Source organism: Ipomoea nil, unplaced genomic scaffold, assembly GCF_001879475.1.
Source record: "Ipomoea nil cultivar Tokyo-kokei standard unplaced genomic scaffold, Asagao_1.1 scaffold0900, whole genome shotgun sequence".
NCBI lineage: Eukaryota > Viridiplantae > Streptophyta > Magnoliopsida > Solanales > Convolvulaceae > Ipomoea > Ipomoea nil.
The window spans coordinates 11,363-31,164 of record NW_017617328.1 but is presented as its reverse complement, the minus strand read 5'-3'; the positions used below and the strand labels follow the sequence as shown (position 1 = coordinate 31,164).

At 34.9% G+C, this 19,802-nt stretch overlaps 2 protein-coding genes across 2 annotated transcripts; both read right to left on the bottom strand.

Annotated features, from left to right (window-relative positions):
• Positions 1–2,857: 2,857 nt before the first annotated feature.
• Positions 2,858–3,361, bottom strand: LOC109179311. Its single transcript, XM_019328815.1, has one exon. The coding sequence runs from the start codon at positions 3,359–3,361 to the stop codon at positions 2,858–2,860; it is 504 nt and encodes a 167-aa protein (XP_019184360.1).
• Positions 3,362–11,168: 7,807 nt separating this feature from the next.
• On the bottom strand, positions 11,169–11,801 carry LOC109179309. The gene has a single exon (XM_019328814.1). The coding sequence runs from the start codon at positions 11,799–11,801 to the stop codon at positions 11,169–11,171; it is 633 nt and encodes a 210-aa protein (XP_019184359.1).
• Between the last annotated feature and the right edge of the window lie 8,001 nt (positions 11,802–19,802).

Sequence of the window (19,802 nt, the reverse complement as noted above, 5' to 3'; positions counted from 1 at the left end):
TTAACAAACCGGAAATACAAGCGGGTGAGATAACTGCTCACGCTTCTGAGACAGACAAAGAACCGGTTGCCCGAGCTAGTTCATGAGCCATACAATTCGTTGTTCTCTTGATATGAAAAACTCTAACATTCCCTATGTCATTAGCAATTGACAAACACTGCTTCACAATTAAACCTACGTATGAATAATCAAAACTACAAGAATTGAAAGCATTACAGAAGTTTAGACAATCAGATTCAAGGATAATGTTACTATGGTGTTGCTCTTTTAGCCAAGTCAGCGCTTCCTTGGCCGCAAGTGCCTCAGCCACGAACGGATCACAATTACCTTCAAGACGTCCACTCCTCGCTGTTACAAAATGTTCGTCATGATCACGGATAACAGCGCCAAATCCAGCTCCATCCGCAAAGGTAGCAGCGTCGACGTTGCATTTGATGATGTTGCTAGGTGGTGGTTCCCAGCAGTTTGAATTGCATGCATTTCCTTCCGTCTGAGCTGCGACATAGTAGGCCTCTTTCCTGCTATCTTGCAACCTCACCATTTGCTCCCGGACCTCAGTCACGGATGGAGACTTGTGCCAAACAATGTTGTTCCTCGCTATCCAAATTACCCAGATCATGGCTGCTAAGTTAACAGCCTCATCCACAGTCGATCTGCCTAGCAGGGATTTCATAAAGCTTTGTATGCTCCTCCTCTGTAGGACATCTTCTTTCTCCCAAATCCTCCTCGCAAAAACACACTCGCAGAAGATATGTTCCGGCGTTTCCGTCACAAAGCCGCAAAAAGGGCAGCCACCTCCTATCCAAACCCTCTTCGACTTCAAGTTTTCTCGGACTGGTAGCACACCACGAGCGCACCTCCATAGAAGGTTCTTCACCTTGGGCGGCACTGGCAGTGCCCATAATGCCTTCCAAGTGTGGAATACTTCGTCGTCTGCATGTTGTACATCTTCATTTGTGATCAGCCGGTAACCATGCTTGACTGTATATCTCCCCCGTATATCGCCTATCCACCGCCAAGAATCCTTGAATTGAGCATTCACTGGATTTGCAAGGATTCTATTAACATTAGTAGCCTGGAAAATATCATGTATAACGTCTTCATCCCAATTCCTTGTTCATTGAGCAAACCACTCACCCTTGCATCTCTCAGATTCTCGACGCAAGGAGTGTGTAGCGGTTGAGAGGACGTTTTCGCGAGCCAATTCCAACCCCATATTCTGGCATCCAAACCATCTCCAATTCACCGAGCAATACCTAGTTTTAGTACCCTTTGCCCAGCCAGTATACTGCGCCAAATGAAACTGGGATTCCCCCCTAATTTCGCCTCTAAAAAGTCCGTGTTGGGGAAATATTTTGCTTTCAATAACTGGCTAACCAAAGACTCGGGATGAATTAGCAAGCGTCATCCTTATTTAGCTAATAGGGCTATATTGAATTCATGCAGCTTCTTGAATCCTAGTCCACCCCTCGACTTCGGCTTCCCCTATTCCCCGTGCCTCCGCCACCCCACCAAAACCGATTGAACAACTTCTCTAAAGTATCACATACACGCAACGGCAGCAAAAAAGTTGACATGGTAAAGATAGGGAGAGATTGAGCTATGCTTTTAAGGAGAATCTCTTTACCTGCCCCTGACAAGAATTTATGCTTCCACAACCCTATTCGTGCCCGAATTTTCTCCTCAATATAACGGAATGTTGCGGTTTTGTTCCTCCCCCATATTTGATGGAAGTCCCAAATACCAGCCTAGGTCTGCAGCTTCATGGACTCCTACGCTTTCAAAACCCAACGCCCGCACTTCAGCCGCAATATTGAAATTGAAAACAACACTTGATTTCTCAAAATTTATGAGCTGCCCCGATGCCACACTATACAAATCCAAGCACTCTTTAATCTTTAAAGCTTCCTGCTGATTGGCCCTGAAAAATAGTAAACTGTCGTCAGCAAAAAAATAGGTAGGCCAGAGCCCCACGCGCCACCCTCACACCGTGAATATCACCCCGTGCCTATGCCTGTTGCAGAAGGATGGATAAACCCTCGGCACAGATGATGAAAAGATAAAGGGACAAAGGGTCCCCTTGTCGAATCCCTTGGGTAGGACAAACAGTGCCCGCGGCCTCACCGTTCACCAAAATTGAGTAGTTGACGGATGAGACACACAGCATTAGCAATTCCACCCACCTCCGCTCAAACCCCAAAGTCCCCAACATCCTTTCCAAAAAAAACTCACTCCATCCTACCGTACGCCTTAGCCATATCTAGCTTTAGTGCCACCCATCCCATAGCCCCATCGGTTTTCCTCCTTAGGAAGTTACCAATCTCTCCAGCCACTATTATATTGTCCGTTAACAATCTATCAGGAACAAACGCACTCTGCGATTGCGACACTACTTGATCCAAACTCCCCTTCAACCTATTAGCCACCATTTTAGACACTTTGTATATCACATTACAAAGTGCTATCGGGCGCAAATCAGACACTTTCTCTGGAACTGTCTTGTTGGGAATTAAAACAATGTTTGAATCATTGAGTCCCGGAGGAAACCTCATATTTTCCACACAATTTAGAATAAACATGGACAAATCATGCCCTATCACCGACCAAAAATGTCAGAAAAAGGCCAGTGAGATGCCATCCGGTCCTAGCGCTTTTTCTGGGGCCATAGAGAATAGAGCAGTTTTTACCTCCATAATCGTGAACGGTTGTAACGGGGAGATATTCATCTCGTCTATTACACATTGACGTACACGATTAAAGATATCAGGACTACTAGGACAGGAGCAGAAAATATTCGAACTACCTGAGGATGTCCGCATGCATTGCCGCCCCTTCCTTCCATTCCCCATTCTGATTCTTAATACGAAGCAAAAAAGTTACGCCTACGCCGAGCTGTAGCGACTTTGTGGAAGTACTTCGTGTTAGCATCCCCGTGTTTTAGCCATAGTTGTTTAGAACGTTGTTTCCAGAATATTTCCTCTTGCGTTAATAACGCCTCTAGCTCACTTTCTGTCGCCAAGAATTCTCCAATCCCTTGAGATGTGCGATCTTCCTTTAGTCGAACCAGCTTGTTACGTAGTTCCTTAATTTGGTTCCCAAACCGCTGAAAGTGTTCCCCACCCCACCTCCAAAGACGATCACCACAAACAGCGATGCGTTCTTGGAAGTTTAACCTCACGGACAACCGCCATGCCTCATCAACCACCTTTGCACAACCTTCTTCCAGTAACCATGCGGATTCGAATTTAAAAGAACGTATGGCTGTCCGCACTAGTCTCGATTCAAGATCAACCGAGATGGCGCAGTGATCAGAAGACAGCGTAAATACGTTACTTACTAGTGCCTCTTCATGCAGTTTCATCCATTCCACCGTTGCCACCGCCCTATCCAATCATTCCTCCACCCACGAATCTGTCCCCCGGTCTCGCTCCCACGTGAACCTACTGCCCGTCATTCCCAGGTCATTGAGCTGACAGTCACTTAATGCATCATTAAAGCCCTCGATAAGTAACTCTGGATGAGAGTGTGTTCCCCTCTTCTCCGATAAACAGGTTATGTCGTTGAAGTCACCTACGACAATCCATGGAAGCGAAGATCTTTCCTTGAGTTGACGCAGAAGATCCCAAGTGACATATCGCCTCGCCCTGTCTGGATTGCCATAGAAACAAGTTAATCTCCACGCCGGCCTTCCTGGAAGAGTTACCTCCATATCTATATGATTATTGGAATAACTCATCAAAGAAGCCGCCTCTGCATCTCTCCAGAATAAAGCGAGCCCTCCGCCCATGCCCACGCGGGCCACACAAACATCTTCACTCGCACTTGTTCCACTTGATGATCGTTCGCTTTCGTCTCCATTAAGAAAACGAAGAAGGATCGCTGCTTGGACACAATGCCCAAGAGTTCGCGAACTGTCCAGGTGCCACCCAAACCCCGACAGTTCCAGTTGAGAAGAGTCATTTGTCTTGGCGAGCCTGGTCCTCCAGACTAGCCTTCTCCGGGTTTTTTTTAGCTCTCCGCCATCATCACACCCTCTCTTTATAAGCTATCAGACGTACCAATCTCCTCCCTTCGTTGTTTGTGGTCACCATGCAATCCTCCATTCTCTTCTATTGCCATCAACGCTGCCGGAGGGGGTCCGGCTTCAGGGACGGAGGTCACCAATGCCGGTTATGTTATAGGTAGCAACAACCATTTTGCCCCTACCAGCTTCACCTGTCGTCTAGCCTCATCCACGCTCCGAATGGAAAAGCTTCTGGCAGGATACCCTCCTCATAAGCGGTCTTGCAAAATTTGTCGGAGTGACCTAACACCTCACAGCAAAAGCAGAAGGTGCTCAACCTTTCATAACGGAAAGTGATCCATTGCGAGGTGACATCCTTTCGCATCAGCTTCATGCGCCTTTTGAGTGGAGTCGAAACACACATCATCACTCTGATCCTGTAAAAACTTCTTCAGGCTCCACCAAAATTGATCGGATCGGTAGCGACGAACGTCCCTACGTAATTTCCAATCTTAGAGATGAAATCAGGTGAATCGTACATCGTCGGTAGTCCATGGATCTAAATCTAGAACGGGATGAACTCCAATCTTACATCTTTCGGCCTCGTCCCTGGCGGTACCTGTTCACACACGAACATGTGATTCTCGAATGACCAAGGGCCATCGTCGAGAACCCGCTGTAGATCTTTCGGGTGGGAAACTGAAACAGGAACAGATCGTCAGCCTGCGACACCGCGTACATGCCCATCACCGATCGCCAGACCGACGCCATAACTTGTTGCATGTGATCAAATTTGATCTACCAATCGGTGAGAAAGCGCCCAACCAGGTTGTGATGGATCGCCGTATTTGGGATATTCTATGTATCGGGCGCCTCTAGTCCTCTGCTCTCCTCCTCCGCCAACGACAAGCCGACGCATTGCTTCTCAATCTGACGAACATCCATGAAGAATCGCGATAGCCAGATGTAAAATGCCAATAGGAGAACACAAACACAAAAGAACAATGTAGTCTTCATCGGAAAAACAAGAAATATAAACCCTAGAAATCTAGGGAGTTCACTCTCTCAGACACGATCAAGAGAGAGGGTCACATTCTTTAGTGTTAAATTGATGATTAAATATGAGAAGAAGTAGCTCATATATTTTCTCTAATCCTTCTCCATTTCTCTTTCCTTCTTGCGAGTCTTACTTTTCCATACTCCTACACATCATTTATTATTTTATTTAATTTTTTACAAATTAATAATTTTAACTTTATAATTATAATTTCAAATTTTAATTTTAAATAAAATAAATTTAGAATTGAACTTGACAATTAAGAAAAAGAATAAAAACTACAAATAAAAATTAAATAAATAAAATTGACCTCAATGGTTACGTCAAAATAAATAATGGCAAAACGACATTCCAAAGGTTGGTGTCTATCTATTTATTTTATAATCAAATAGTCCCCCACCATCTGTCCGGCTTTTGTGACACGCGAACAACACGCGCCACGTGATTGACGCTTGGACACCCGGATATTGTCTCCCCCCCCCCCCTCCCACCCTCCCCTTTTCCCCTCATTTTGGTGGCATTGCATATGTGTAATAAGAAGTTGAATTTGAATGAAATTTATATTTTTAAAAATTAGTGATATATTCAAACTCTCTATTTGAAATGGAGATCGAGTATTTTAAACATTGTTCACATGTCAAATCTAAATTGTGATTTTTTTGTGATGAGGGAAACCCGCAATCATTACCTGAATGTGTGCACTAGGTAAACTCCGCTCATGTATAATAATTCATAATTCACACAAAAAGTGTGAGCTTGACAGAGAAAGTGTTGACAATAATTGAACTTATGAACTTCTTATACGAGATTCATGTTTCATCCATTTCGGTGAGGATAAATTATTTCCACAGATACTATAGGGTGATAGGTATAAATTCGAGTTCTAATTTGTTGGTATGAAAATAATCATAATTTATTGGCTCATTGGATATGAACTAGCTAAGGTAAATTTGTATATATTTTTACTAATTAATTTTACATATAGCTAGCTGTAAGGCTGGAATTATCCCAGACAATTTGTTATTGGCAAGATGTTGTGACATTTGTCACATCATATATATATATATATATATATATATATATATATATATATATATATATATTGATGAAGATGATTTGTAACTGCAACAAATTTGCAAATCATGTACAAAAGTTGTCGCAGCAGTAGCAACATCTTTTGTACTCTTTTTTATTTTTTTTAACAAAAAATTTTGTTTCTTTTACTTTTTAATATTGAAATGTAATTAATATAAATTAATAATGTTATTTTAATATATTAGGGTCTACTCTTGAAAGTTGATTGTATTTGCATGTATTTGCAGGGATGTAATGTGAATAGTAAATGATTTACAAATTGGGTGATGTGAAGGTGTTAACATGAATTGACTACTTGACTGACAAGTCTTTTTTTTTTTTTTGGCCATAACTCATAAGTCCATAACCAGTCTCATGAGAGTTTTTGTGCCTTTCAAGTTAGTTTTAATAATCCTATATATAATAAAACTATATGGTCTTGTGAAAATTAAATGGTGTTAATCAACATTTAATTTTCACAAGACCATAATAATATTGTTAATTATAATAACAATAATAATATTAATAATTGCAATAATAATAATGATAATAATTTCCACTGACAGTTTCTAATATATATATATATATATATATATATATATATATATATATATATTTATTTATTTATTTATTTATTTATTTATTATATTTATTTATATTTTAATTTCTACTGGCAAATTATTGTGTGAACGTTGGTCCACATAATTGTATGGATCATGAATATCAAATATTAAAAATACATTATTTTTATATTGAAAGTACCTTACATACATATATAATGTACCCTTAGTATATTTAAAATATACTTTTTATTGCATGCAACCCCAAAGTTCATAAGTTTGAAATTAATATATGGCATAGCTAGGCGGCCTAATATTTAAGATTTGTTGATGTACATATTGAGGACTACAGAGACAAAGATGCGTTATTCGTGGATTCATCGGATACTATCCAACAACACTCTCCAACTTAATTGTGAAGTAGGCTTAGTAACATTAAGATTATATTCTCAAATTATTAGTTCTCAACTTTTATTGATTACACACTAAATTCGGTAGTATTTGGAAGCAAAAATCAATGTTCGAACTAAGATTATGATTTTGGTCTTTAAAAGTCAATTGTATGTTGCTACATCTAGAGTTAGAAATCTCAAAGGTCTAAAAATTTTGATCCGTGATGACTCTAAAATTGTAATTCAATTACTATTGTAGTTTACTAAGTTCTTAAAAATTTGTAATATTAAATACTATGTACTAAATTTTTAATATAGTTTAAGATTTGTAGTAATCACCCACCTTAAATATTATTTTAATTGTAAATATATTTATGTTCATAATTTTATCATAGGAATTTACACATAATAATTATTAAATAACAAAAATTTTATATATGAATAAACCTCATATAGGGTATATTTTTATAACATACAAATACTAGTAATAATAATGATAATAATAATAATAATCAATGTTGAAAAAATTGCAGGCGCCCTCTAGGTGCCTGGGGACCGCATAGGGCGCCTAGAGCGCCTAAGAGGCCGACCGCCTAGCGCCTAGGCGCTGATTGATTTTTACAACACTCATAATAATCAGGGACGGAGCCAGGATGGGAGGGTGCGGGGAGGGGGGGGGGGGCGACGACGATAGAAGTTTATTAAATCAATGATATCCATTTAACATATTTCAACATAATCAATATATTATAAATTTACTAAAATTTAGATCTAGATCACAATCCGCGAACTCTACAATATACCATAATCTGTCAACAAATCACGCATAATAACCAGGAAAAAAAAAAAAAAAAAAAAAAAAAAAAAAAGCTAAGAATCTGCAGTAAAAGAGGAAGAAGCGGCAAATGAAGAGGCGATTAGTTGGTAACCAAAAATGGATTGATTTCTTGCTCTTCCTCATCGAAAGGGTTGAGATTTGCTAGCTGATTTATGATGTAATTAAAACCTTCAAATTTGCCAAAAAAATCTCTAGAAAAACTAATTAATTCGAAAATAAATCAGTTTTGAAGGAACACTAGAGTAATTCATCAAAATTCAAAAAGAAAAGGGAAAAATTACTGTAGACTTGTAGCGTGAAAAAAAAAAAAAAAAAAAAAAAAAAAAGATGTGACTGTTGTCTACTTGTCTGGTATGAGATTGAAAGCCAACAAAAATACGTATAAAATTTACTCTAAAAGCTTGATTGGAGGGGACAAAACATTGAGTCACCGTGATTTACATCTTCCCAAATACTCCGTCGGCCTGGGTTGTGGGGGCCCTTAGGATTGCGGATTCAATCTTTTGGGAGAAGGGGACAAAACATTTTGATGAAGGGAGAAATTTCTACACTTTCCACTTTTCCACTTTTCTAAGTGGCATTATAATATTAAAAAAAATTGGGAGGGGGGGGCGAGGCCCCCTGCACTGTCCATGTGCCTCCGTCCATGATGATGATGATGATGTCTTAAAATTTGGCAAAATTATGCTGTGCATCCGTATGCACCATGCATGGTGCATACGGATGCAAAAACGACGTCGTTTTAATAAAACGCGCGTCTCCCCTTAAAAAAAAAAATCAGGTTCGATTCCCAGCAACAACATATGAACTAAAATTCCATAATCGATGAACTATAATTCCATAATCTAATCTGTGAACTAAAAATTTCAGAATGAATGAACTAAAATTCCATAATCTATAAACTAAAATTTCATAATCGATGAACTACAATTCCATAATCGATGAACTATAATTCCATAATCAATGAACTATAATTCCATAATCTATGAACTAAAATTCCAGAATGAATGAACAATATAATGTTGTTGCTGGGAATCGAACCTGAATTTTTTTTAAAGGGGAGACGCACATTTTTTAATAAAACGACGTCGTTTTGGCATCCGTATGCACCATGCATGGTGCATACGGATGCACAGCATAACTATCCCTAAAATTTGGTTTAGATTTATCATTAATAAAGATAAACACATTCCACATAGACTTATAAAAACAAAATAAACCCTCCAAATCAAAAATTGAGGTCGAACACATGAAAGGAAACAATATATTGTTTCATGACTCTATTATTAGGGTTGGGGTTTTAGCCTTTTAGAAAAATGACTCTATTATCATTTGTGATGAAAACAAACACCTACAAATTAATTTCTATTCTTCTTCTCCTAAAAGGTTGAATCCACAACCTTTAATAAGAGTCTGACAGAGCATGTGAAAAGAGGTAAATCATATGACTAATAGACAAGACCAAATGTCAAAAACAACGTCGTTTTGACTAAAAACGCCCGTCCCACTTTAAAAAAAAAAAAAAATCAGTTTCGATTCCCGACAACAGTATTATGTTGTGCATAATTTGAACTATATATCCAGAATGAATGAACTAAAAATTTAGAATGAATGAACTAAAAATCCAGAATGAATGAACAATATAATGCTGTTGAGAGAAATCGAAACTGAATTTTTCTTTTAAAGTGGGACGCACGTTTTTAGTCAAAACGACGTCGTTTTTACAACCATGTGCACCATGCGATTGCGCAGCATAACCATTGAAATGTCGGTGCTCACTTTTAGCATAATCCCCCCACTAACAGGGCGTTTGGTTGGAGGGATTTTAAATTCCCTTCCCACTTAATTCCCACCTAATTCCAAAGGCCATTAAATTCCGTAGTTTGGTTGGAGGGAATTGCAATTTCCCCATTTTCATAGAATTAAAATCCCATGTCCCCCCTGGGATTTTAATTTCTAGGGAAAAAAGATAGTGATGAGTCAAAATTACCCCTTCCTTTTTTAACTTAAAATTAATGTCTAACAACAATAATGGACATTTTTGACTTTATACTACTTATTCCCTTTCAATTCTCATGTATGCCAAACATTGAAATTGAAATTCCTAGTAATTCTATTCCTGTCAACCAAACACTGGAATTTAAATTCCCACTTTATTCCCAATAATTCAACTCCCATGAAATTGCAATTCATTTCCCACATAATTCCCCCTTCTAACCAACGCCCAGTAAGTTAATTAAGCGGGTGTTGGCAATTAATTTCTATTATCGTTAATTTCTGCTAGGTTTTTACTTCTAGCCAACTGTGGCAATTTTTTAACAAGATACACTTGACTTGTACAAAGGATTGACATATATATAAAATGATTTCCATAAAAAAAAACAATTTAAACACACATAAAAATTTATCGAAATATGACAAATATAATTGATATGAAATAGCTCACCCCATAAAAGAGACGTCAAGAAATAGTTTTAGAACAATAAAAAAAAAAAAAAAGTTATTTATATGGAGTATGCTAGAGATCCTACAGATGACAATCCCTATTAATTATTTCTTGATGTGTCATATTTTTATTTAGATGATAAGGGTAACTCGTAAATATTTTTATTTGGGTGATAAGTGAAATTTGTAATCACTTATAAAAGTAAACATTGATAAATCCTACTACTATACAATAGCTCTCAAACTACACTTAATTTCTCCTCAACAATGGTCTTATAGACCCAAAGAATTTAACAAAGTCAAATATGGGAGATTGGGAGGTGATAAATATATCAATTGTTATATCATGAACTAGAGTTCATATTATATTGTAAAAAATTCTGTACATTCAGTTAAATATTTTGTACTTATAGCTAACAGTTTCTGTGTGAATTCTAATACGAAATTATGTACCTTAAGTTAACACATTCTGTACCTACTTTATGTACATGTAAACAAATAACTCCATAATTGTTGACATATAATATGATAGCTATAAATACAGAAACTATCAACTACAGGTAGAATGTGTCAACTATAGATACTGGATCAAGGTCTACAATGCAAGGTAGACCATGGTCCATGGTATAATTTGACTAAATATACATATCCCAAATATTTTGATCATTATATTATCTACATTTTATTTCAAAAAATATATATTTATCTACATTTTGTTATGCATAGTATTATTTGCAGTGCATTCTACAATGTCCCCATCTGCAGCAGGGGAATGAAGATGAAGATCCCAATATGACAATCACTTCGCCAGCCATGAATTCTTGAATTGCCCAAAAGCACTTTCCCTAAAGCTCTTCACCTTCACCAAGCAAAAATGGGTGCAAGACAACACCATGCCCGCCGCCGCCGCCGCTCTGCAAGTCTTCAAGAGATAGCAAACCGGCGCCGCACAGTCTCTGCCCTGAATCACAATGCCCCAGCACCGATCGGCGCCGCCGTCTCCGCCGTCGCAAAGCTGCTCCACGAATATGAGTCCGTCAGGGCACTTCCTCTCCAGTTCCTCCCTCAGCGCCGCCCATTCGTCCGCCGCCGCTTTCTCCGCCTTGAAACGGGCCTTGCCGTCGCCGGCGTACACCTCCACCACCAACGGCGAGGCCCCCTCCAGGTTCCTGACGATCTCCTCCACTGACCCTTTCACCCACCGCTCCAGCTCCGCCGGATTCACGTCCCTCCTCGGCTGATCCGAACTCCGGTGACTCAGCTGGCGGCTGCACGGAGGAGACACCGCGAAAACACGGTGGCGCCTGCAACGGCGCTGGCTTTCCTCGCCGGAGACCGCGACCCCTGCGAGGAGAGGGTTGGATTGGGATTTGGAAGGAGTGAAGTCTGGGAAAGAATGGGTTTTTGCAGAGTGGAACTTTAAGGACGCCATTGTTGAGGAATATTTGAAGGTGATATGAGAATGGATCAAATGAAGCAATGAGAGATGGAGAAAGAAACAGAGGGAGTTTTATACTTCTATACAATAATAAAGTAATGATGTAACATTGCATTATTCCAATATTATTTACAAATTACACTAGATTTTTTAAAAATATTTTTATAATACATAATGATGTAATAAATGTTACATTTGTCCCGACCTAACAGAGTATCTATACTAGAAGAATGCAAATCCTCACTATTGCTAGTAAGACTCGATTTCAGGTCATTATTCCTGATCTTTATCCATGTGATCAATTGAGCTGCTCATACAAACAAGTTTTATAATGAATTACTTATGTTAAGCCACGTCTTAATGGTAAAAGACAATTTTTGTAATAAACTACTTGTGTTAAGCCGCGTCTTAATGGTAAAAGATTTTGTACTTTGTGGAACAATTTTAGTTAAAGTGATTGAATAGTTAGCTTGATAACTATAAAGTTCAAATTTGAAATTGTCAAATAGTTAGCTTGATAATTATAAAATTTTAACTTTCATATAGACTATTGATGAATTAAAATTTGTCATATTATTAGAAAAAAAAAAAAAAAAAAAAAAAAAAACAGCCCTTAAAAAAAAACAAAGGAAAATTTAATACGGAGTATTTAGTAAACCTTTTTCTAAGGAATAATAATAAATTTTAAATTATTATAACTTATAGAATAATTATCCAAAAAGAATTGGTGCTTTTATGGGGCAGGCGCAATCAGAAAACCGAAGGTTGATGCGATACGCAAGGCTGAGGTGGGCACGTGCCTGCGGCATCCATTTCGAGAATGGCACACGCTCTCCGTCGACATGGCGCATGCTTCCTTGATGATGTGGCACCCCAGGGTCCCATACGTTTTTTTTTTCTGAGTAATATTTTTATACTTTCTTAAATTTAGTTATACTTTCTCAAATATTTTGAGCCTAAAAATTTAAATCCCACCTTTATGACTATTCATTTGGAATGATAATCAGGATAACAATCTACATGGTAGACTAGTAGTTGGCACTCAAACCTAAGCATAATCTACTATCTATCTTTTTTTTGAAAGTTACTGGCTCTATTACATTGTAGTATCTGTTCATATACTTTCTCAACCTACTGAAACACAAAGAACCAATACTTTCTCAATCTACTATCTATCTACTATCTACAAATCTAAATAAGAGCCAATAATGTTAAGCCCTTAATTGGAACAAAAACTGTTGGTGTTATTGTTTTTTTAAAATGAATGATTCATATTATTTTAATTTTAATATTTTTTAATGATTTTCCTTATTTATCATCTATATATTATTTTCTTATCCTAAATAACCCTAAGTTCCGTTAGTATAAACTTTAGCAACGGAATATTTCGTTAACTATTTAGTATTTTTAACTTACTCATCAATTTTTATAGGAAATGTATGGAAATGTATTAGGTTCGAACCTCATTCCAATTAGAGTTGGCATAATTGTTAAACATATATTACAAATATGTTCATCAAAAAAGAATATTACAAATATATTAAAATGTATTAAAAATTTATAATAATATAAAATTTAACATAAACTTTGGTCAAATAATTAGTCCGACTAAATACATAGCATTCAAAGTTTAGCATCAAAAATTATAAATCAAGAACTTTAAAAATCATTTGATTTTCTTGCATTAAAAAAAAATTAGGTTATATATTTTTTCGTTTAATTAATCTTCTTTTGATTATTTAGAACAAAACTTAATATTTCAATTATGTTTTTGCATTATTGGATTGATTTAGGTCATTATGGTATTAATATTTTTTTGTATATATTTTTATAATGGTACAATTGTACATTACTTTACAAATATTGTACTATTATTTTTTATCTAACAAACTTGTTCTTACATCTTTGTTAGACCTGTGCGATCTAACTACATAGTTGTTGATCATAAATACAATTACACATTGACTCTAAAACGTTGGGACCATTTTTCAAAGAATTGACAATGTTGACATCGCACTGGCTCCAATTGAACAAGTTTACACATCAGAATTTTATCAATGCATGAAAATTTCTAAAGAAATTTGTAAGTTAATTTTTACTATATCATTATAACAATATCTATTGTAACCATATATTTTGAATTATTTATTATCATCCTCTATTGACAGTAATTGTAGCAATTGTCATTGAAAAACTCTCAAAATAATTTGTCTCAACAACGAATGGAAATTAAAAAAAAAATCAATGATTTCATTAATGTTGATAAAAAATATGTACGCCACTTTATTACTCTTATTAAATTAATATAAATTAGTAGCTACCACAAAAAATAATACAAATGCATTTAATTAATTTAGAATTAGATGTCTATAATGCCTTTATTTAAAAAAAATTATTCATTATAAAAAATTAAAAAGAGATATAATTTCATTAGTTATATTATCTTTATTTTCTACAATTCAAAGATTCATTACCTTCAAATTTATTAATTTTTTATATTCATCACTACATTGTTCATTGTCTTATGTTTACATTATCTTGTAATTAAATATCAAAGTTATAATACAAAATATTTTTTATATATTTATTTATCAAATATTTTATACAAATATAAAAAATATTAATATTTGTTCAGTACTTTTAATTTACATGATAACATACGACACACATCTCACAACACATGAAATATGTAGGGGAAAAATTACTACTACCAAATATCAATAGCTGCTTGTAAGATAAAAAGTTCATAGTATAACTAAGATCCCAATCATATATACAGCAAGACAAATCTAAAACTTCTTACACCATAATCTCATTGCACGATAGATCCATCTATGCTACCACCAGTAACCCAATTACACAGGACACACAACCAATAAAAAAAAAAAAAAAAAAAAAGACATGTACTGAAGATGAAGATAATGACAATGCTACCCAAAAGAGAATTAAGAAGAATTAGAGAAATTTAAACAAAAAGTAGTATTTATTTAGATTATTGCTTTTATACTAAATATTTAGACTAACGTTATTACAAAGTTCCAAACATTTATTTTAGTGGCAATTATAATCAATCTCTCATATATTATCTTGCATTTATATACTTTAAATTACCGATTTAAACAAACAAATTTAACATTTATTTACCTATGCATAAACATCTCCTATATAATATTACATTGATATACTTTAAAATACTTATTTAAAAATAATCATTGGGCATTATCCCATTCACGCAAAGCGCGTAAAAAAAACTAATATCTACTATCTACTATACTAATAAGAGCCCAAGAGAGTTAGGCCTATAATGGGTAGAAAAAATGGCGGTCACAGATTTTAATCAAATGAATGGTTCAGATTGATTAAAAGACTGATCAGATTTAAATTTTACACTAAAATTTCCTAAAATACCCACACACCGTTACTAATTCCGTTAAAATTTTAAGAATTGCCGTTAGTTCACCGTTAACTTACTCATTGATTTCAATTAAAAAAGGTCTTAGGTTCGAACCTCATCCCAATTAAAATTGGCATAATTAGTACTCTATTTTACTCTTATTAAATTATATATAAATAATAATTTAGTAGTTACAACAAAAAATAATACATATAAATTTCTTTAATTTAGAATTATGTGTCCACAATGTCTTTATTAAAAAAAAAATTATTCATTATCAATAAATTAAATAAGATAAATAATTTTATTAGTTATATTGTCTTTATTTTTCTTCAATATAAAAATTCTTTATATTCAAATTTATTAATTGATTATATTCGCTACATTGTCCTTACAATGTCTTTATTCAGTGAAAAAAAATTATTAATTATCAATAAATTAATTAAAAGAAATATTTTCATTAGTTATATTGTCTTTATTTTTCTCAAATGTAAAAATTTTTACATTCAAGTTCATCAATTGATTATATTCACTACATTATCTATTATCTTTTTTGTGCATTATTTTTTTAATTAAATATCAAAGTTATAACATAAAATAATGCTATATATTTATTTACCAAGTATTTTATTAATACCATGAAAAATTAAAAAAATATAATTAATAAAGCCAACCATATTAACTACTTGAGAGATTTTGTGACAAAGAGAGTATTCAAATCACACAACAAATTGAAGTGAGAACTACCTCGCAATGTCCTTGCTTGACAATCAGCAGTTAGCGGTTAGCGTTAGCGGATTATACTAGTGGATTTGACCAGCGAATTTATTTAATTATTAACATTGGGTAGAAAAAATGACCGCCAAATTATTAAATCAAATGAATGGTTCATTCAGATTTTAATTTTTTTCTTTTAAGATTTTCTAATTTATCCTTAATTATATAATTATACATTTAACTTTTCCGTTAATTCACCGTTAGTCTAATTCTAATATTAAAGTCTAATATAGAATTATAACTACACCATTAATCTAATTCTATTATTAAAGTCTTAATAGAACTTAACCACAAATCCTAATGTCGGAATCTCCTCAAACAATATTAGTATATATTTAATATTTTATGCCCTAATTTTTATTTGTTCTCCCTTATGTCCCGTATTTGGTTTCGACCATATCTATACAATTATTTTAGGGAAAATGGCAATTTTCCCCCTGAGTTACATACTTATAGCACTTTTTCCCCCTTAATTATTTAGGTAAGCACATTAGCCCCCTCAATTATTCTAAAAGTGGTGGTTTTTCCCCCTGATATATTAAATTGACATTTCTACCCTTAAAGTAAACATTTTATTTATTTTACTTCTCCAACAAATTATTGCGTATACGTAGGGATGACCACGGTTCGGTTCGAACTGAACCGGACACTAAAGCAATCGAATTAAAATTTTCGGTTATGATTCAGATCTATAACCCAACATTTGGATTTCAATTTATTAAAATTATGAATCAAACAAATTGGATCCTGAACGGCTGAACCGTGAACCGGGGGTTCCAGATCCGGTTCGCGATTTTGAACCGTCTTTATTTTAAATTTTTGTTTTTTTTTTAATTTTAAAATAGTCTAAATTCAACAATAAATGTATTTTATTTTTTCAGTTCGGAACATAAACCGTCCGTTCCGGTTCGCGATTTTAATAAACTTTAAATATCGGGTTTCGATTCAAAATTGTAATTGAAATATTTCGGTTTGGTTGCTATAGTGTTTGTTTGGTTTGAATCAAATTATGGTCATAATTTGTTAGAGAAGAAAAATAAATAAAATATTTATTTTAAATATTTATTTTAAGGGTAAATATGTCCATTTAACATTTCAGGGGGAAAAACAGCCACTTCAATAATTGAGGAGGAAAAAGTGCTATAGGTATATAACTCAGGGGGAAAAGTGCCATTTTCCCATTATTTTATTGACAATTATAATCAATATTGACTATATTATCTTGCATTTGTAAACTTAGAATTACCTATTTAACCCGCACGAGCTTAGCTCAATGGTTTAGTGGGTAGTATTTGGGAGAAGAGACCAAGGTTTGAACCTCGACGGCGGCAATGCGGGAATTAAGTCAAAAGTGGGCAGATTCCTTGTGCGTATCAGCATTTGGCCCTGTCTGCTGAACCAACTTCCCACAATGCTCTGTCGGGTCGTAGTATAGGGGGCCCTGGCCCTGTCTGCTGAACCAACTTCCCACAATGCTCTGTCGGGTCGTAGTATAGGGGGCCCTTGGGGTTGGGGACTCAACCTTTGGGAGAAGAATTACTTATTTAAATACGCAAATTCAACCTTCAATTATCTATGCATGAACAATTTCAATATAATCTTGTCTTAATATACTTTAAAGTACTTATTTAAAAAAAATCATTGGGCATTATCCCAATCGCGCAATGCGCGTAAAAAACTAGTATATACTAATAAGAGCCAATAAAGTTACACCTATAACGGGAACTAAAAAATGTCCGTCCAATTATTTGGTGAAATGAATGGTTTAAATTATTTTAATTTTAATATTTTTTTTTTATTTTTCCTACTTTATCATCTATCATATAATTTATTCATAAATACCCATGCAACTCAGTTAGTATAAACTTTAGTAACTAAATATTCCGTTAACTATTTATTATTCTTAACTTACTCATTAATTTTTATAATGAAGGTGTTAGGTTCGGACCCGGGGAGGAGGAGGGGATTTTTAGGGTAACAAAGCATATATATAAATGTAGGGAACTCGAGTTCAAGCAATAGTGTTTGATCACGACAATTTAATGTATGATGTCACTCTAGAGACTGACTCCTGGCACTACACATAGACTTTAAATGGTAGGACCATTGTCCAAACAATTGATAATGATGACATCCCACCAGCTACAATTGAACAAGTTTATACATCATTCTCATAATTTTATCAATGTATGAAAGCTTCTAAAGAAATTTGTAAGTTAATTTATTCTATATAATTATTATAACAATATATATTGTAACCATATATTTAAATTATTTATCCTCATCCTTTGTTAAAATCAATTGTCATTAACAAACTCCTAAAATAATTTGTCTTAACAACGAATGAAAATATTAAAAAAAAAATCAATGACTTCATAGTTGTTGATGAAGAGTAAGTTCCTCACTCACTTACTCTTTAAATTAAATAAATTAGTAGCTACAATAAAAAATAATACATATGCATTTCTTTAATTTAGAATTAAGTGTCTACAATGCCTTTATTCAAAGAAAATTTATTCTCAATAAATTAAATAACAGAAACAATTTCATTAGTTATATTGGCCTTATTTGGCAAATGGTTGTTAACTGATAGCTGATTGGGTTAATTAGAGGATATAACTAGTTGATGATTGTAGAAAAGTGTTTGGTAAATTAGTTGTTAGCTAAAATTAACTGTTTGGTATAATTTCCTTTCTCCAAAAGCTAATTAACCAACCACTTATATTGATTTTTTTAACCAAATCAAAAAGCTAATAGTCGTCAAACAAGCCAAAATTGATCTATAGGCTAACTATTTTACCAAACAGGACCATTGTCTCTATCACATCATAGTTGTTCACTTTAATGGGTTGTTTGGTTCACGGAATAGGCTTAGAATGTCATAGCATTCCCAGTAATAGGCCTATTCCTCTGTTTGATAACCACTTGTATTCCCAAGAACATTGTTCTCGGGAATGATCTATTCCCCTTGCAAGGGGAATAGAGATTCCTAGGGGGGCCTGGTATTAGGCTATTCCTGAGTTCTCAGGAATAGCCTAAGTTTCTATTTCCAATTTTACCCCGCCCCACCATCGCCGCCACCCCACCACCGCCACCAACATCACTGCCATCACACCACCGCCACCGTCGCCGCCACCACCATCCCACCATCGCCACTACCGCCACCAGCACCACTGCCAACGCCGACACCACCACCACCCCACTGCCACCATCACCATCACCGCCACCGCCACCACCACCACCTTGCCGCCACCGCCACTACCACTACCACCACCACCACCATAACATATTTTTATAAGGGTATTTATGTCTTTTAAAACATATTTCATTTCTATTTCTTAAATCAACCAAACACTGTAATATAATTCCTAAAGTCCATTGATTCTGTGAACCAAACAAAAGAATACAATTCCTATTCTATTCTTTACCTATTCCATTCCTTATGGAATAGCATTCCTATTACCTCAAAATTCATTCCGTGAAGCAAACATGCTGTAAAGGTAAATTGTATTTATTTATTAAGATTTTTTAAAATGTTTAAATTTTTACTACATTATCTAATCTTATTCCTTGAACTAGGAATTTCTCTACCCACAAGAACTCATTCAACAATAATGGTTAAACCAAATGAAACCCGAGTAGAACCCATTCAACAATAAAGGATTGATATGCTTTTATGTTAATAATAATATGTAAATGTAAATTAGATCATTATCTTACATAACTACATTTAAAACTCATTATTAAAAATGTCAATGTAGGGCAATAGAACATCGTGACACACTTGACACATTGAAAAGATGCCGAGATTACAACAATGCTGC

Bases quoted from the DNA above. Each gene is read 5' to 3' on its own strand.
- LOC109179311 (XM_019328815.1), bottom strand. From the start codon at position 3,361: ATGAAACTGCATGAAGAGGCACTAGTAAGTAACGTATTTACGCTGTCT.
- LOC109179309 (XM_019328814.1), bottom strand. From the start codon at position 11,801: ATGGCGTCCTTAAAGTTCCACTCTGCAAAAACCCATTCTTTCCCAGAC.